The sequence below is a fragment of the Heteronotia binoei genome, chromosome 18 (genome assembly GCF_032191835.1).
Source record: "Heteronotia binoei isolate CCM8104 ecotype False Entrance Well chromosome 18, APGP_CSIRO_Hbin_v1, whole genome shotgun sequence".
Taxonomy (NCBI): domain Eukaryota; kingdom Metazoa; phylum Chordata; class Lepidosauria; order Squamata; family Gekkonidae; genus Heteronotia; species Heteronotia binoei.
Window position 1 is genome coordinate 2,229,067 of NC_083240.1, and position 18,817 is coordinate 2,247,883.

Genomic DNA, 18,817 nt, shown 5'->3' on the forward strand with positions numbered 1-18,817 from the left:
GAGGGGCACAGAGATCAACCTGGGGTGGTCTCTCCCACTTGGAGTTCTCCACTGGAAGCCGGCACTGGGAAAGGCCCTTCTCTGTCCCAGAGCCCATCAGAGGAGGCCAGATTGAGTAGGGCTGCCAGCGCGGGGTTGAGAAATACCTGGAGGTTTTGGGGGTGGAGTCTGGAGAAGGCGGGGTTTGGGGAGAGGCCTTAGCAGGGTAGAATGCCAGAGAATCCTCCCTCTAAAGCTGCCCTTTTCTCCAGGGGGACTGATCTCTGCCAGCTGGATATCTCCAGGGGCCACCTGGAACCTGGCAACCCCAAGACTGAGCCAGAGGGGCCCACGGGCCTCCCCAAGGGAAGAAGGCAGCCTTGCAAGGAGGGGCCACAGCTCAGACAACTCCCAATCCCATCCTGATGCTGGGAAAGACAGACCTCTCATTCCTTCAGACCCTGGAGAGTTGGCCCAGGGCCCAAATAAGTACCAGGTTGCCCCACGGTCTGACTCAACCTGGTGATATATAGCCAGGTTCTTCTCCTTCTCAGGGGTGAGGGGTACAGGCCATATCTGGGGTTCTGGGACGGAGGGGGCCACGAAACCCTTTTCAATTAGTCCGTGACTGTAATCATTCCTTCGGCGCGAATGACTACAACTTAATTTCTAATCGCACCCACAGAAAGGACAAGCGCGAGTGCTGGAAGCCGAGGGGGGGGGCAACCGAGGGGAGGGAGAACCAGTGGATAAAGCCGCTCCTTCAATAGGCATTAGCCGCCAGCCCGCACAGCTCCTAATCCCATCAGCCGCCCGCGGAGCAGCAAAACCCTTCAGCCGGCGAATGGGGGGCTCACGTCTCCCACTTTGATCTTCTCGTGTTCCTCCAGGAGCAGGCCTTTGATGCGGGGCCACAGAGAATCGGGGGCGTAAAGGCGAGAGCAGGCCGAGCACTTCTGGCCGCCGTACTCGAATGCGGAGCGCAGCGTCCCGCTCACTACGCTGGGCACGTCGGCTGAGGCGTGCACAAAATGGAAGTTCTTCCCGCCACACTCTGAAGAGAAAGGCAAAAATTAGAAAGGGGTGCAGGAGGGGGGGGATAGAGCTCCTCTTCTATGGCAGCCCTGAAAGGCCAAAGGAGGGGACGCCGCTCGGGCAGACACCTGAACCTTCTCATCTGGACAGGTCTTGAAAACCTTTTGTCTGGAGAGCCAGTTTGGTGTAGTGGTTAAGTGAGTGGACTCTTATCTGGGAAAACCAGTCCTTCACTTTGATTCCCCAGTCCTTCACTTGCAGCTGCTAGCATGGCCTTGGGTCAGTCATAGTGGTTAAGTGAGCAGACTCTAATCTGGGAGATCCGGGTTTGATTCCCCCACTCCTCCACTTGCAGCTGCTGGAATGGCCTTGGGTCAGCCATAGTGGTTAAGGGCGCGGACTCTAATCTGGGAGAACCGGGTTTTGATTCCCCACTTCTCCACTTGCAGCTGCTGGAATGGCCTTGGGTCAGCCATAGTGGTTAAGGGAGTGGACTCTAATCTGGGAGAACCGGGTTTGATTCCCCACTCCTCCACTTGCAGCTGCTGGAATGGCCTTGGGTCAGCCAGAGCTCTTGCAGGGTATAAATCTACAGTCTTCTTCTTCTCTTCTTCTCTCCTCTTCTTCTCTCACTGCAGTCAGCGAGATACCTCAGGAAGCCCACAAACGGGGCACAAAGGCATCATACCTTCTCTGCTGTGCCTCCCACCCCATGCTGAATGACAGGTATTTAGAGGTACACCATCTCTGTACCTGGAAGTTTCATGTAGATGGGTAACAGCAGGGCTTTTTTGTAGCAGGAACTCATTTGCATATTAGGCCACACCTCCCTGATATAGCCAATCTTCCAGTAGCTTACAGGGCTCTTCATACAGGGCCTACTGGAAGCTCCAGGAGGATTGGCTACATTAGGGGGTGTGGCCTAATACGCAAATGAGTTCCTACTACAAAAAAAGCACCCCCGTGTGCTTCTTCCCATTCTAAAGCCATCAACTATCACTACATCTTGCAGCAGGGAGCAAGTTTATTATCACACAGCAAGTTTATTATTTGCTGTGTGAAAAAAGGACTTCCTTTCATGTGTCTTGAATTCACTGCCCATCAACTGTGTTGGGTAACCCCAAGTTCTAGCGTCGGGGATAGAGAGGAGAGAGAGTACTGTCTGCCCAAAAGTTTTTCATGTATAAGAACATAAGTAGGGCCCTGCTGGTCCAACAAGAAGGCTTGCAGCCAAGGCCTTCCCCTGATAGGAACATCCCAAGAGCCTTGCTGGATCAAATCAGTGGTCCATCTAGTCCAGCATCCTATCTTTCATGCCTCTGAAGGAGGAGGTTCCCCTCCGTCACCATGGCTAGCAGCTACTGATAGACCTCTCCTCCAGGAATCCATCTAAGCCTCCTTTAAAAGAGTTTATTCCTGCGGCCACCACTGCACCTCTGGCAGTGAATTTCACATATAATTTGTGTCAAGTAGTATCTCCTTTTGTCCATCCTGAACCTATTGCTCAGTACTTTCATTGGATGCCCTCAAGTTCTAGTACTTTGGGAGACGGAGAAAAATGTCTCTTTATCGACTCTCCACCCCATGCATAATTTTATAAAGCTCTACCATGTCCCGTCCTCCACCAGTCGCCTCTTTTCTAAATCGATGAGTCCCAGGATTTTCAGCCTTTCCTCCTAGGGGGGTGCTCCAACCCTCTAATGATCTCCTCTGTACTTTTTTCCAGCTCTGCAGTGTCCTTTTTTGAGATACGGTGACCAGAACTGTACACAGTATTCCCAATGAGGCCGCACCATAGAACTATACAGGGGTGTTAAAATATTGGTTGTTTTATTCTCAGTTCCTTTCTTAATAATCCCTAATGCTGAATTTGACTTTTTCACCACTGCTGCAGCCCACTGGGTCGACACTTCCATTGAATTGTCCACTACAATGCCAACAGTTTTTTCCCTCTCGGTCTCAGCAAGTTCAGACCCCGTTAGCTTTTATGTGGCGTATTTATGTAGAAAATTCCTATGGTGTCTCTCCAAGGAACTTGGATCAGAAGGCTTTTTCAGTGGCTTCCCACCACTGTGTGTCCATTGCAGCAGGAACAGATTTTTCAGTCAGTGAAAAGATCTTGGAATTTCCCAAAACTGTGCCAAAGCCGCCTCTGGCAAATCTGGAAAACTGCAGCCACAGTGGATTATGAATGCACCAAATTATGAATCACACTTCGTTCGACAACTGACCGTCACAAACGTGAGAAGTTCCCTTCTGAGTTTGGCAGTAGACAGATGGGCCATTTTGACCGCCAGTGCACGGTTCGCATCACTGCAGTCGCCACATGTTCCAGCAGTCAAAACGGGCGATGTGTGCATATGCAGCACTGCTGTCAGGGAACGGAGGAGTGAGAAGATGACATTGGATTTGCGTCCCACCTTCCACTCTGAATCCCAGAGTCTCAGAGTGGCCTACAATCTCCTTTTCCTTCCTCCCCCACAACAGACGCCCTGTGAGTTGGGTGGGGCTGAGAGAGCTCTCCCAGAAGCTGCTCTTTCAAGGACAACTCTGCCAGTGCTGATCCAAGGCCATTCCAGCAGCTGCAAGTGGAGGAGTGGGAAATCAAACCCGGTTCTCCCAGATGAGAGTCTGTGCACTTAACCACTACAGCAAACACATGGATCCCCTCTCTTACCTCCAGCCAGCCTTGGGAAAGTGCGATACCGGTCCAGGTTTCCAGAGATCTGCTTCCAGAGGTGCTTGAAGGTTCTGAAAAGGGGAGAGGGAGACAGTGAAAGGGCTTGATGTAGAAAAGGCACAGAAAGCATCTCCATCAGCAGTGAGTTCCACAGGTCAAGACACTGAGTGAAGCACACTCCCGCTCAACAACTTCCTTCTTTCTTTTCCTTTTTTAATATTTTTGTAGTTTTATGTCCGTCTGTCTGTCTGCACCTGGAAGACATGGTGACCTCTGGTAACTGATCCCTACTTAAGGTAGCTGAATAAAGCCTGCCCCGCCTCCCAACCGTGGTTTTCCAAGGAGGTCTCTCATCCAAGTACCTGTCAGAGTTGGCCCTGCATAGCGTCTGAGATCTAGGCTACCCAGGTCCTGCTCAACCATTTATTTATTTTTATTTTAGTAAATTTCTATTCTGCCCATTCCCCGTAGGGCTCAGGACGGAGCACACACATAATAAAACAATAAAGAAGCTGATGACATTGGATTTATATCCCGCCCTCCACTCCAAGAGTCTCAGAGCAGCTCACAATCTCCTTTACCTTCCTCCCCCACAACAGACACCCTGTGAGGTGGGTGCGGCTGGAGAGGGCTCTCACAGCAGCTGCCCTTTCAAGGACAACCTCTGCCAGAGCTATGGCTGCCCCAAGGCCATGCCAGCAGGTGCAAGTGAAGGAGTGGGGAAGCAAACCCGGTTCTCCCAGATAAGAGAGCTACGGCTGACCCAAGACCATTCCAGCAGCTGCAAGTGGAGGAGTGGGGAATCAAACCCGGTTCTCCCAGATACGAGTTCGCACACTTAACCACTATGGCTGACCCAAGGCCATTCCAGCAGGTGCAAGTGGAGGAGTGGGGAATCAAACCCGGTTCTCCCAGATAAGAGTCCACACACTTAACCACTATGGCTGACCCAAGGCCATTCCAGCAGGTGCAAGTGGAGGAGTGGGGAATCAAACCCGGTTCTCCCAGATAAGAGTCCGCACACTTAACCACTATGGCTGACCCAAGGCCATTCCAGCAGCTGCAAGTGGAGGAGTGGGGAATCAAACCTGGTTCTCCCAGATAAGAGTCCGCACACTTAACCACTATGGCTGACCCAAGGCCATTCCAGCAGCTGCAAGTGGAGGAGTGGGGAATCAAACCTGGTTCTCCCAGATAAGAGTCCGCACACTTAACCACTATGGCTGACCCAAGGCCATTCCAGCAGCTGCAAGCGGAGGAGTGGGGAATCAAACCCAGTTCTCCCAGATAAGAGTCCGCTCACTTAACCACTATGGCTGACCCAAGGCCATTCCAGCAGCTGCAAGGGGAGGAGTGGGGAATCAAACCCGGTTCTCCCAGATAAGAGTCCTCACACTTAACCACTACATCAAACTGGCTCTCATACAATACAAACAATAAATACAATACAAACATTTTAAAGCAGACAACTCAACAGCACTCAGATTACTATGCCCTCACCTATTGCCCAGCCTAGCCATCTCACATCACGATATCTCGTAGGGATGGCAGTTTTTATTCCAGTTGCTAGCACAGGTGACATTTCTGGCTCCCTCTGCACTCTTCCTTGCTGCTTGCTCTTTGGGCCTGCAACACCCTCTCTTCTGACACGCCCACATGATGCCACCTCTCCCCACCCCCCCCACCCCTGCCCGTTTCCTTTCACAAATACCCCTGCGCAAAACAGAGAGAGCCCTTGATCCTGTGGCACATCTCTGCCCTGTCAAAGATGGCAAATTCTTTGGGGCAGGGATCAGGGGGTCTTGTTAAGTCTTCCCCTACTAGTGCCCAGGGGCAAAGGAGGACCACAGTATAGGCAGGATACAAAGGTCACCTTTTGGCATTTTTAGACTCTACCCATCTCCTACCTACAAGGACTAGGAACTTGATCCTGCACCTCCCTTGAAGGAATCTCCTCCCTTGGAATGCTAAATTCTCATCTCCTTCTTGCCTAACTACTTCTCAGCAGGTGCCTTCTTCTTCCGGATTGGGGGGAAGGCTGCTTCCACCCCCCCAGTCTCTCTCCTGCTTCTCCTCACTGCCCCCCCCCCAGCCTCTGATTCCAAAGGCTGCAAGACTATTAAAAAGCACAGAGGCCTCCACGAAACCTCTGAACGTCGCTATGGTTGGCTGCGCCTCTCGCTTCTTAAAGATGGGGAGCTCATAAATTAGTACCAGCGAGTGGAACTCCTGGTGTGAGGCCATTAGCATTTTTATTGTTTTGAAAAGCAGGGGTTTGGTCACACTTGGAATCAAAAAGAGGCAATGGGGCGGGAGGGGGGCTAGAGGAGGCACAAGGGAGAAAGGACTGAATCATCTTTCTCTGCCCGCTTGGATCTCTCTCTTTTGCTTTGCCTGTGGAGCTACAGACAGGAAGTGGAAATTTCCAAACAGGAAGTGCAGCAAACATGACTTTCAGCACAGAAGGTGGAATCTCAGCCTTCTTTTTTTTTCCAAAAGGGAGGAAGGGGTGCATGCTAACACAAATCCATTGATTTGTATCATACTAATAGGGAGCCAGTTTGGTGTAGCGGTTAAGAAGGCAGGCTCTTATCTGGGAGAGCCGGGTTTGATTCCCCCCTCCTCCATTTGCAGCTGCTGGAATGGCCTTGGGTCAGCCATAGTGGTTAAGTGTGCAGACACTTATCTGGGAGAAGCGGGTTTGATTCCCCACTCCTCCACTTGCACCTGCTAGCATGACCTTGGGTCAGCCATCGTGGTTAAGTGTGCAGACTCTTATCTGGGAGAACCAGGTTTGATTCCCCATTCCTCCCTTTGCACCTGCTGGAATGGCCTTGGGTCAGCCATTGTGGTGAAGTGAGCGGACTCTTATCTGGGAGAACCAGGTTTGATTCCCCACTCCTCCACTTGCACCTGCTAGCATGGCCTTGTGTCAGCCATCGTGGTTAAGTGTGTGGACTCTTATCTGGGGCTTGGGGGTGGGTGTCTTTGGAAGTAGTGGCACCAGAATTTCAGCACAGTGTCTGATGCATCTCATATAAAAAACCCCAAAGTTTAAAAAAGATTGGACCAGAGGGTGCAATTCTATGAACCCCAAAATAAGGTGACCCCCTACATTATTTCCAATGAAGGGAAGGCATTTAAAAGGAGCACAGTCCCTTCCAATGTGATGGCCAGAACTCCCTTTGGAGTTCAATTGCGCTTGTCACACCCTTGCTCCTGCTCCACCCCCGATGTCCTCCAATGATTCAAGTCCAAGAGCAACTTAAGAAACCAACAAGATTTTGGGGGTAGACATAAGAACGTAAGAACATAAGAGAAGCCATGTTGGATCAGGCCAACAGCCCATCCAGTCCAACACTCTGAGTCACACAGTGGTAAAAAAAAAAAAAAACCAAGTGCCATCAGGAGGTTCACAAGTGGGTCTAGAAGCCCTTTCACTTTGCTCCCCCCACCCCAGCACCAAGAATACAGAGCCTCACTGCCCCAGACAGTTCCAGTAATATACTGTGGCTAATAGCCACTGATGGACCTCTGCTCCATATTTTTATCCAATCCCCTCTTGAAGCTGGCTATGCTTGTAGCCGCCAACACCTCCTGTGGCAGTGAATTCCACATGTTGATCACCCTTTGGGTGAAGAAGTACTTCCTTTTATCCGTTCTAACCCAACTGCTCAGCAATTTCATTGAATGCCCACGAGTTCTTGTATTGCGAGAAAGGGAGAAAAGTACTTCTTTCTCTACTTTCTCCATCCCATGCATAATCTTGTAAAACTTCTATCATGTCACCCCAGTCAACGTTTCTCCAAACTAAAGAGCCCCAAACGTTTTAAGCTTTCTTCATATGGAAAGTGTTCCAAACCTTTAAACATTCTAGTTGCCCTTTTCTGCGCTTTTTCCAATGCCATAATATCCTTTTGGAGGTGCGGCGACCAAAATTGTACACAGTATTCCAAATGAGACCGCACCATCGATTTATACAGGGGCATTATGACACTGGCTGATTTTGTTTTCAATTCCCTTCCCAATAATTCCCAGCATGGCGTTGGCCTTTTTTATTGCAACCGCACACTGTCTTGACATTTTCAGTGAGTTATCTACTCAGACGCTTCTGGGAGTCAGAGTTCCCTTTGTTAGACACAAAGGGAACTCTGACTCTCAGAAACTTCTACCCTAAAAATCTTGTTGTTCTCTAAGGTGTTGCTGAATTTGAATGCAGCTGTTTTAAAAAACTGGTTAAACGAAAGACCCCAGCTTAAAGACATCTCTGCAACATGGCTTTATTCTGGAACCGATTACTTGATATTTTAACTTACTCTTATTGTTTGCTTTAGCCTGGTGTACGCTGCCCCCTTTGGGGAAGGGCGGTTTATAAATTGAACAAATAAATCCCGACCCCTTTCATTAAATGTTTCCGGCCCCCACCTCATGAAACAGCAGCAAGTGGGACTGCTGAGCACAGCCCCTCCACCCCCAACTCACGGGACGCTGCCGGTGAAGTTGAGCCCGCAGAAGTGCTCTGAGGCCGTCACCGTGTCACCGAACACAGGCCCACTGGCTGGGACAAACTGAATGACGTTGGGAGGGAGGCCGGCTTCCAAGAGGGTCTTGTAGACGGCATAGTTGGACAGGATGGCCGTGTCGCTGGGCTTCCAGAGGACCACGTTACCCTGGCAGAGGGGGGGGGGAAGGAGGAGATGAGACAACAAAAACTCACTTCAATCCTCTTTTGGAGGCCTCCCTGAGACCCCAGAGAAGGCCAGATCAATGGTAGATAAAGGAATAAAAAAGCACTGCATGTCCTTAAACAGGAGGAATAGAGTGGGACTCCTACCAGGGTCTCTTATTCCCCCTCAGTTAAATCAGATTCATCCCAGGAATCCAAGCAAAGGACGCTGCTCTAGAGGACGCTGCAAAAAACACTACTGGATCAGAACAGTGGTCCACCTAAGTACTTGAAGGGCTGTCATACAGAGGATGGTGTGGAATTGTTTTCTGTGGCCCCGAAAGGTAGGACCAGAACCAATGAGTTGAAATTGAATCAAAAAGAGTTTCCGGCTCAGTGTTAGGAAGAACTTCCTCACAATTTTCTCAGTGGAATAGGCTTCCTCCTCGGGAGGTGGTGGACTCTCCTTCCTTGAAGGTTTTTAAACAGGCTGGATGGCCATCTGACAGCAATGAAGATCCTGTGAATTTAGGGGGAGGTGTTTGTGAGTTTAGAGCGGTTCCTCAGTGGAACAGGCTTCCTCCTTGGGAGGTGGTGGGCTCTCCTTCCTTGGTGGTTTTTAAACAGAGGCTGGATGGCCATCTGACAGCAATGAAGATCCTGTGAATTTAGGGGGAGGTGTTTGTGAGTTTCCTGCATTGTGCAGGGGGTTGGACTAGATGACCCTGGAGGTCCCTTCCAACTCTATGGGCGTTTTCGCACTCACCTTAATCAGCATCGACGACCCTCTTCACCGCGCAGGATCTGTGCGGATTTCGCACTAATTGCTGCGGAGCACCCGGAAGAGCCGGAAAGTCCCAGCGCTTTTGCGGCGCAAACGGAAACTGCTTTTTGGCGGTTTCAGTTTGCACCGCAAAAGCACCGGGACTTTCCGGCTCTTCCGGGTGCTCCGCGGCAATTAGTGCGAAATCCGCGCAGATCCTGCGCGGTGAAGAGGGTCGTCGATGCTGATTAAGGTGAGTGCGAAAACGACCTATGAGTCTAAGTCCAGCACCATTTCCACAGTGGCTGCCCAGCTGCCTCCTGAATGTCCTCCCTGCAGAGATACAGAGCCGAAGTGTCCCCCCGTTATTTCCTCCCCAGCAAGTGGCTTTCAGAGGTACACTGCCTCTGGCCATGGAGGCTCCATTCTGTCATCGCAGCTAACAGCCACGACCGAGCCTCTCATCTGCACAGTCTAATCTCCTTTTAAAGCCAGACTGGTTAGCAGCCATCACTGTAAGAATTTCTGACTTCCTATGAAATTCTCTAAAGTTGTTATTTTAAAAAAAATAATAATCAAGCCCCGAAATATTTCTCTTTTGATTCTCGGCTCAGCTGTCAGGAGGGACCCCCAGACGGCTGGCTCCGGCGATAGATCCCACGCAAAAGAGCCCTTCCCCTTAAGAACAGCCGAGCGGCGCTGGCAGGAGATACGGTGTCCCCGACGCCCGGATGCTCACCATCAAAGCAGGAGTCCCTGCCAGGTTTCCTCCGATGGCGGTGAAATTAAAGGGAGAGACGGCAGCGACGAAACCCTGCAGGAGTGGGGAGAAAAGGATGAATTACACGCTGCAATCGGCAGACGAAAAGCTTGTCAAGGAAGAGGCGGGACCAAGATGCCAGCCAGCCGAGGGACCTGCCGGAATGTCATTAGCTTCTATCCTAAACCGGAGGGGGTGGGATTTCAAAGGAACACAGAAAGCCGCAAAAGGGGATACAGAGTGCTGAATTCAAACCTCTGCTCTCCGCTTTTATTTATTCTTTTTTTCTTTTTTTGCAAAAGGAGGAGGGAAAGTGGCTAGCCCTCAGGACAGTGAAGATAAGCCCAGAAGCTGGGGGAAGCGAGGGTTGTTGAAGGTTCCCAGGAGCCTGGACTTCCCCATAACTAGCAAAAGAAGAGAAGCAATTGGAACAAAAGCATAATTTGAAAGTAGGGAAGAGTCCAGTAGGAGATCTCTGAAGAAGTGACTGCAGTGACTCATTCCCTACCGCAAATTTTGCTGATCTTGAAAGTGCTCTTGGACTCCGGCTCTTTTCTACTGCTACAGACAGACTAACGTGGCTACCCATCTTGATGATTTAAAAGAAGAAGAATTGCAGATTTATACCCCGCCCTTCTCTCTGAATCAGAGACTCAGAGCGGCTTACAATCTCCCATGTCTTCTCCCCCCACAACAGACCCTGTGAAGTGGGTGGGACTGAGAGGGCTCTCACAGCAGCTGCCCTTTCAAGGACAACCTCTGCCAGAGCTATGGCTGACCCAAGGCCATTCCAGCAGCTGCAAGGGGAGGAGTGGGGAATCGAACCCTGTTCTCCCAGATAAGAGTCCATGTACTTAACTACTACACCAAACTGGCACTACACCACTACGCCAAGGAATGCACCGAATTTGGGGTTCTTTTTGTGGCAGGCAGAACACACAGCCCTGCCAATGTGGGCCAACAACTGCAGAGAGTGAGAGACAGAAGAAGGCGAACAAAAGTATTTGATGGGGTGTCATACAGAGGAGGGAGTGGAGTTGTTTTCTGTTGCCCCAGAAGGTAGGACCAGAACCAATGTGTTGAAATTAAATCAAAAGAGTTTCCAGCTCAACATGAGGAAGAACTTCCTGACCATTAGAGCGGCTCCTCAGTGGAACAGGCTTCCTCAGGAGGTGGTGGGTTCTCCTTCTTCGGAGTTCTTTAAACAGAGGCTAGCTATGCTCAGTTTGTGAACTTAGGCAGACAGTAAGGAGGGCAGGAAGGAATGACCAACACTCCATTCTTTTGGCTCTTCCTTATGCCCAGGGAAATGCCAATCACCACACTTTGGACTCAGAAAGGAATTTTCCTCCAGACCAAATTGGCCAGAGTTCCTGGAGGTTTTTTTGTCTTCCTCTGGGCATGGAGAAGGGTTATTGGGTGTGGAGGTAGCTGTGAATTTCCTGCACTGTGCGGGGGGTGGGGTGGACTAGATGGCCATTGGTGTCCTTACCAGCTCTATGTTTCTAACAGCAGTCCCTGCTCCCTGCTGTGTGTGTGTGTGTGTGGCTTTCCAAGCAGGAACGGGGGCAGGGAGGCTCAAGAGATATGAACATATAAAGCTGCCTTCTACTGAGGGGGGGGGGGGGAGGAAATGGAAGGCAGGGATCTCCAGGGTCTCCAGCAGAGGTTTTTCACGCCTACTTGCCTGCACCCTTTTGAGTTGGAGATGCCAGGGATTGAACCTGGGACCTTCTGCTTACCAAGCAGACGCTCTACCACTGAGCCACCATCCTTCCCCATAGTTGAACATATGAACATATGAAGCTGCCTTCTACTGAATCAGACCCTGGGTCCATCAAAGTCAGTATTGTCTACTCAGACTGGCAGCAGCTCTCCAGGGTCTCCAGCTGAGGTTTTTCACGTCTACTTGCCTGGACCCTTTTGAGTTGGAGATGCCGGGGATTGAACTTGGGACCTTCTGCTTACCAAGCAGATGCTCTACCACTGAGCTACCATCCCTCCTTCATTGAAAAGAGGCTTCGGGGGGGGGGGGGGGGATGGATCATGAGGGTCATCAGGAAAGGGTTTGGGGCAGAAGGGGCACAGTTGCTTAGAGGGGATTTCAAAATGAGGATGCTGAAGGTCTCAAATGCAGGGGGGGACAGGGGGCTGAAGTGCATGCAGTCCCATGCATCCATACAGGCTCCATTTTTAAGAACTTAAACATTGGCCAAGTGCTGTTATATGGGGAAGTCCAACCTGAACTACCTCCCAATGTTGTGAGGATATAATTGGGGAGAGGGGCAGGAGGACCTCTGTGTGCTCTTTGGAAAGAAGGAGGGGGGAGAAAATTAAAGATTTAATTCCGCATTCAACCCCCCCCCCCCACCTAAGGCTGGACTCCAGCCCAGGATCAACAGCCACAGAGGCCGTGCCTCCCTCCCCTCCCCGGTCTGGTCCTTCCCCACACCTCCAGCCCCCGATACACCATGCTGTTGGTGCTGGGAGGCACGCTGAGGGGCTGCTCTTGTTCCAGTTCCACGGCGTATTTGGCATTGAAGCGGAAGAAGTCGATCAGCTCTGCAGCTGCGTCTATCTCTGCCTGAATGACTGTTTTTGCCTAGGAAAGAGTCAGGAGAAAGAGCGCAACAGTTTTCAGAAAGAGAAAAGCTCTTCATGGATGCTTTGTATGCGTGGAAAGCACCCTCGATTCACAGCCACCCTTAACTATTACCCCACACTGGCTAGACGAATGGGGCCCTCTTCCTGAGCATGCCACGCCTGAGAGGAACCACAAAGGGAAGGTTTGTCCAGGTGAAATTGTTCATAAGAACAGAGCCCAGAGGACAAATTGTGGCTGCTTGTCCCAGACCTGCTCCCACAATCCCTTGCAGCCGCTGCTCCCACAATCCCTTGCAGCCGCTGCTTACCAGATTTCCAGCCTAGCTGCTCACGCCCCTCAGCTCACCTGGCCGATCATGGTTTTGGCCAGCACGTCAGCCCTCCTGGGCCCACTCAATAGGTCGGCTGCTTTGAAAAAAATCTGCGCCCGGTCTTGGATGGGCCGAAGGTCCCACTCCTTCCGTGCAGCTAGGGCAGCATTGATGGCTTTGTTCAGCAAGTCCTGTTTGGCAAGGAGAAGAGCCACACTGCAGTACTGCATCCAACAGGTGAAGCCAGTCTCCCACCAGCCCTCTCCCTGCCCACCAAATCCTGCACCTTCCACCCTCCACCCTGCTTTGGGTTCCCCAGGCATTCTGCCTAGAGCAGGGGTGTCAAACATGTGGCCCAGGGGCCAACTCAGGCCCCCAAGCAACTGGTTGTCATCTGCTTCCTTTTCCCTCTCGCTTGCTTCCTTCTGCATAACAGTTTGCTTTGCAAGACTTGCTGAATCACTCAGGAGCTACAGAGCAAAACCTCTTATTTTCTCCATTGGCTGAGGCTCCGCCCTTGGGGAGGAAGGGTGGGAGGCAGAGTTTGCTTTGCCAGGCTTTCTCCATCTCACAGCAGAGCTACTGAGCCAAACTTCTCTTCCTCCTATTGGCTTTAGTCCCTCCACCGCCCCCCCCCCGGTCTCCTGGGGAGGAAAGGAAAGAACCAGAGTTTCCCTGGATCCCATGGCAGAAGTACAACGAAAGCACCTTTAAGATCAAGGAGTGCTAATACTTTATAAACTTTATATATCTGCTACCTAGTCTTAAATAGGTGCACACATGGCCGAGCCTGAGGAGGTCTTGTTTATGTCAGATCCGGCCCTCGTAACAAATGAGTTTGACACCCCTTTCCTAGAGCCTGTTAGATGTTCAATGCTAGACCCAAGCCTTTTTATAAAGCCACAACCACAGACTCATACAGACACACAACAGACAGCCTCTTCTGAAGACAAGTCCTTCTGCTGCAGCTCTTCATAAGGAGTGACTGAGCAACCCAGAGAGAAAGAGAGGCATGACAATTATCCACCTCTGCAGTAGAGACTGATCAGTAGGAAAGAAGCAGTAACCATACAGAGATGCAGCAGGCAAGCTCCTTTTGGGGCAGGTACTCACCTTATCGGCATAGCAGTATTTGGCGACTTTGTGTGAATGCTTAAAAGGCTGTAGGGGAAAGGAAACAGAGTTTGAATGCAGTCTCAGTGAAAGAAAATAAAACATTTCCAAGATAATTCTGCAGTCCCCAGAGAAAGTTTTAGCAACTGTGTTTCATCAAAAACTAGATTGCAATGCATTATTAATGGATTATTAAATGTCCTAATTGATAATGTTTACATTATTTTCTGCTGTTTGCTTTTATAAGGCAGCCTTGGGGAGGGAGGAAGCAGAAGCCTTTGAAATGAAAAAACCCACAAAATCAAACCAACTGATCACCCGGCAGACTGCTGCTGAAACAAATTTGGGGAAAGGGCAGTTCCCTGGACTCCAGGCTGCTTGCAAAAGCATCTGAACTCCCAGCCTGGGTCTTTTATGAAAAGAGCTGTGCAGCGATGGATGCTGGTGGGCTGGGGGGGTGGGGGGGGACAGGAATGAACATGCCAAATTAATAATACTCTCTTCATTTTCATCGTCAACAGGATTTCATTTTTTTAAAGTTAAGCACTCTCTCACACACCCTTTTAAATGCCCTTCAGAACAAAACTTGGAAATCAAAATTTTCAGCTGCCAATTCTGACTCCCTGCCATTTTTGGAAATGGGGTGAAATCTGATGACAACACGGTGCAAGTGGGACTCACCGACACTTGATACTGCACGTCTGCCGTCCACACCTCCTCACCCCCCACAACACATGGGATTTCTTCAGTCTTGTCTTTCAAGTCGTTCAGAGCCTACAAAGCAAAAAGGCACAATAAAAGCACAAGCAGCAGGCGCCGCAAAGGGAATTTGCACCTCCCCACATCTTACCTAGGTTAAAAGCAGCCCCAAGGGGGGGCACTTTCTATCAAGGAAATAGCCCGAGGTGGCAGGAGGAAAAACTGCTACGCCCAGTGCTACAGCCCTGACCGATCTCCAATCCTCATGGAGCTCACGGAGTACAGGGCTATACTAAGACTCCACTTCTCCCTCACCCTCTCTTGCTTTTTAAGATGAAGTGCATTTGGGGGAATCCCACAGCCAACTCTTTGAGATCAGGGTGAGGTGCAGAAAGAGGGGTGGGACACGCCATACAAAAGAGACCTAACAGAGACCTCTCCCTCTGCCAGACTTAGCAAGGATGCTAAAAACACAAATCAGAGAGGGGGAGAGGAAGATGAAGGGATTCCCTTCCCCATACCTTCTGGAGAGCCTGTCGTTCGGGGCTTCCTGGTTTGAACTCCAAGGTGGGCTCGTTGGCCACCTCCACGGTGACAGAGTGACGCCATCGCAGCCTGGAGAAGGGAAAAGAGCTGGTCTAATCAATCACTGGGAGCCCCTCAGGATGTGGCCAAAGGTGCCTGCGTCTCCCCCAAAGAGCACAAGCTCTGGATGCAAAAGACCCTGATTCCAATACTTGGCATCTTAATCAATGCCAGCTTGAAGGTTGTCGGAACAAGCTTTCTCTGCCCGAGGTCCTGGAGGTCACAGGGCAAAGGAATGACTATCCAAGAGGGACCAGTGGCCCCTGGAAGGGGGAAAAAAACCCCTCTTTTTGCTGTCATCACAGTTCCTGTTTGGGTTTCAGAGTCTGCCAGTTATACAGTTCCTCACTTAATCGGAAAGAACTGGGAAACAATTGTGCCCAAGTTTGTTTTGGCTGAATAAACACCCCCAAATCACTAAAAATGGAAGTACCCAGAGAAGAGGAGCTGGATTTCTGGTGAGACCTCCTTACTATGATGGTGCACAATGACAGTTTGGGGCACAGCGAGTTTGGGAGAAAGAGAGTTCATGGCAAACAACAAGAGAAATATTTTTAAGACCCTCCTAAAATACATCTCAAGGCATAAAGCAAGAAATAGGAAGATGGATCAACATTAGGGCTTTTACTGGAAGTCTCTTAAGATTTGGCAATGTATCTCCACAAAGTCCATAAAAACCCCCCCTAACTGGAGGTTTGTACATGGGATGCTATAACTAATGTTACTTATACTACGACTAATGTTAATAATTAACAAGTCCTGTAGTTCCTTAATAATTAGCAAACTGATTGTGGCATAACGTTTCGGGATAAGAATTATTTAACGATTACAGCATGAAAGACCAAAATTACCCAACACACTGCTAGCTGTAAAAGCACAAAAGAAGAATATAAAGAAAGAACAATTTTCGTTAATGATAGCAGAATCTTATATTGTACACAATATTGTCACCACAACATGGAGCATTAAAGCTACAATCAGAGTGCATAAAAGTCCAATGAAAAAAGAAATTAATTCACAAAGTCCATTATAAGTTCACACTCATCAGTTCTCAAATGGAATCCATCCAGACCATAAGAAGTCCAATATGCAGCCATAGTCCACACGACGATTCTAGATAATCCCTCATTCCAATGACCTCTTCTTCAATGAGCCCCAGGTAATGATAGCATGTATCAAACTATGGCTTGGAGGTCCAATTAATTAGTTGTGTAATTAAGTTGAAGTTTTCAAATAATTATTTTAGATAAGGCACTCCTATTTTATTTCAAGCCACTTAAGTCAAATGTTTTCTATGACAAGGTAGCCTTGCACAGAGAGCCAGTTTGGTGTAGTGGTTAAGTGTGCAGACTCTTTATCTGGGAGAACCGGGTTTGATTCCCCACTCCTCCACTTGCACCTGCTGGAATGGCCTTGGGTCAGCCATAGCTATCCCAGGAGTTGTCCTTGAAAGGGCAGCTGCTGCGAGAGTCCTCTCAGCCCCACCCACCTCACAGGGTGTCTGTTGTGGGAGATTGTAAGCCGCTCTGAGTCTCTGATTCAGGGAGAAGAGTGGGGTATAAATCTGCAATTCTTCTTATTCTTCTTCATATTGGACTGCAAACTGAACGTCCTATGGACTTGATGGATTCCATTTGAGAACTGAGGAGTGTGAACGTATAATGAACTTTGTGAATTAATAACCTTTCGGGAGCCAGAGCCCAAAGTATGGCTCAGAGAAGCTTGTGCGACAAAGACTCTTTTTATTATCAGTTATTGGGTGCCACAAAACTCTGTTGTTGCAGCTGCAACAGAATAACACAACTAACCCAGAAAAAAAGCAAAAGTCCAGGAGCACCTTAAAGTAGCAAAATTTGTGACAGGCGATGAGCTTTGTCTGCATTCAAATCAATCTAGACTCCTATGAGATGCTGTCGTTGTTCAGTCGCACAGTCGAGTCCGACTCTCTGCGACCCCCTGGACAAAGTCACGCCAGGCCCTCTTGTCTTCCACCATCCTCCGAAGTCTGCTCAAATTCGTGTTTGTTACATCAGTAACGCTGTCCAGCCATCTCCTCTTTTGCCGTCCCCTTCTTCTTTTGCCTTCCGCCTTTCTCAGCATCAGGGTCTTCTCCAGGGAGTGCTCCCTTCTCATTTGGTGGCCAAAGTATTTGAGCTTCAGCTTCAGCTTCTAACCTTCCAGGGAACAATCTGGATTGATTTCCCTTAGGACTGACTGATTGGATCTTCTTGCAGTCCAAGGGACTCTCAAGAGTCTTCTCCAGCACCACAGCTCAAAAGCGCCTATTCTTCTGCGCTCAGTCTTCCCGTTCTTCTTTTGCCTTCTGTCTTTCCCAGCACTCCAGGGAGTGCTCCCTTCTTATTGGGTGGCCAAAGTCTTTCAGCTTCAGCATTTGACCTTCCAGGGAACAGTCTGGGTTGATTTTCCTTAGCACTGATTTGATCTTGCAGTCCAAGAGACTCTCAAAAGTCTTCTCCAGCACCACAGCTCAAGAGCATCTATTCTTCTGCGCTCGGCCTTTTATGAGATAGCCCAATAAAATCCCCCCTTCCCGTGCTGCTGTTGGGAGCTACAGAAGTCTATGGACCCAACTGCCCAAGATGTAGCAACAGGTGCTGCTGTGCAAGATGGTTTTTAAAAACAGGTTGGAGGATTCAACGACTATTAACCATGACAACTATATGGAACCTCCATGTTCAGAGACAGCATACCTCTAAACAGCAATTGCTGCGGGTAAGACAGGAGTGGGCACTTGGTGGGCCGCTGCAGGGAAAAGGGATGCTGGACTAGATGAACTTTGGGTCTGATGCAGAGGGGTCAGAGTGGTAACGTGCAGGGCTGTCAAACTCATTTGGTATGAGGGCCGGATCTGACATAAATGAGACCTTGTTGGGCTGGGCCATAGTTGTCATCCAATATAATGCCAGGTAGCAGAGATAAACTTTATAAAGGACACAGACACAAAGATTTAAAAAAAAAAAAAACTTAAAAACGTGCTTAAAACATTAGACTTGTTGTAAGCCGCCCTGAGCCACTTCGTGGGAAGGGGGGGATATAAATCCTAAATAAATAAAATAAATAAATAAATAGACTTGTTGGTCTTAAAGGTGCTTTCTTTGTATCTCTCCCATGCGATCCATGCTCTCTGAGTTGAACAAGCAGAGCTCTTCCTTCTATTGGCTGAGATTCCTCCCCCTCCTGATCCCGAGGACGGAAGGAAAGAGCCAGAGCTTCCTTTGAAGCAAGCTATCCCCCCTCTTCCTCCCCAAGGGAGGAGCTTCAGCCAATAGTGAAAATAGGCTTTGCTCTGTAGCTCCTGTGCAATTGAGCAAGCCTTGCAAAACAAGCTGTGATGCAGAAGGAAACAAGAGAGAGGGAGAAGGAAGCAGATGACAGTCAGTTGCTCAGGGGCCTGATAGGAGCCCTCTGGGGGCCTGAATTGGCCCCCGGGATGCATGTTTGACACCCCTGGAATAGTGGTTAGACTATTATTTTTTATTTATTTTTATTTATCTGGGATTTATATCCCACCCTTCCCATCGAGTGGCTCAGGGCGGCTTACAACATATGTAAAACTAACATAAAAATAAATTACACTATAAAATTAACATTTCATTAAATA

The 18,817-nt window shown here is 49.4% G+C and overlaps 1 protein-coding gene across 1 annotated transcript in view; it reads right to left on the minus strand.

Annotated features, from left to right (window-relative positions):
* The window catches only part of ALDH4A1 (aldehyde dehydrogenase 4 family member A1), a 30,143-nt gene extending 12,045 nt beyond the window's left edge, over window positions 1–18,098 (minus strand). Inside the window, exons 1-10 of the mRNA XM_060259587.1 lie at window positions 18,081–18,098; window positions 15,132–15,248; window positions 14,593–14,685; window positions 13,912–13,959; window positions 12,834–12,989; window positions 12,336–12,485; window positions 9,863–9,937; window positions 8,177–8,364; window positions 3,692–3,765; window positions 837–1,033 (exon numbers count right to left, since the gene is read on the minus strand). Coding sequence (XP_060115570.1) covers window positions 837–1,033; window positions 3,692–3,765; window positions 8,177–8,364; window positions 9,863–9,937; window positions 12,336–12,485; window positions 12,834–12,989; window positions 13,912–13,959; window positions 14,593–14,685; window positions 15,132–15,248; window positions 18,081–18,098 — 1,116 coding nt within the window. The remainder of the gene's footprint in view (window positions 1–836; window positions 1,034–3,691; window positions 3,766–8,176; window positions 8,365–9,862; window positions 9,938–12,335; window positions 12,486–12,833; window positions 12,990–13,911; window positions 13,960–14,592; window positions 14,686–15,131; window positions 15,249–18,080) is intronic.
* Window positions 18,099–18,817: the final 719 nt, after the last annotated feature.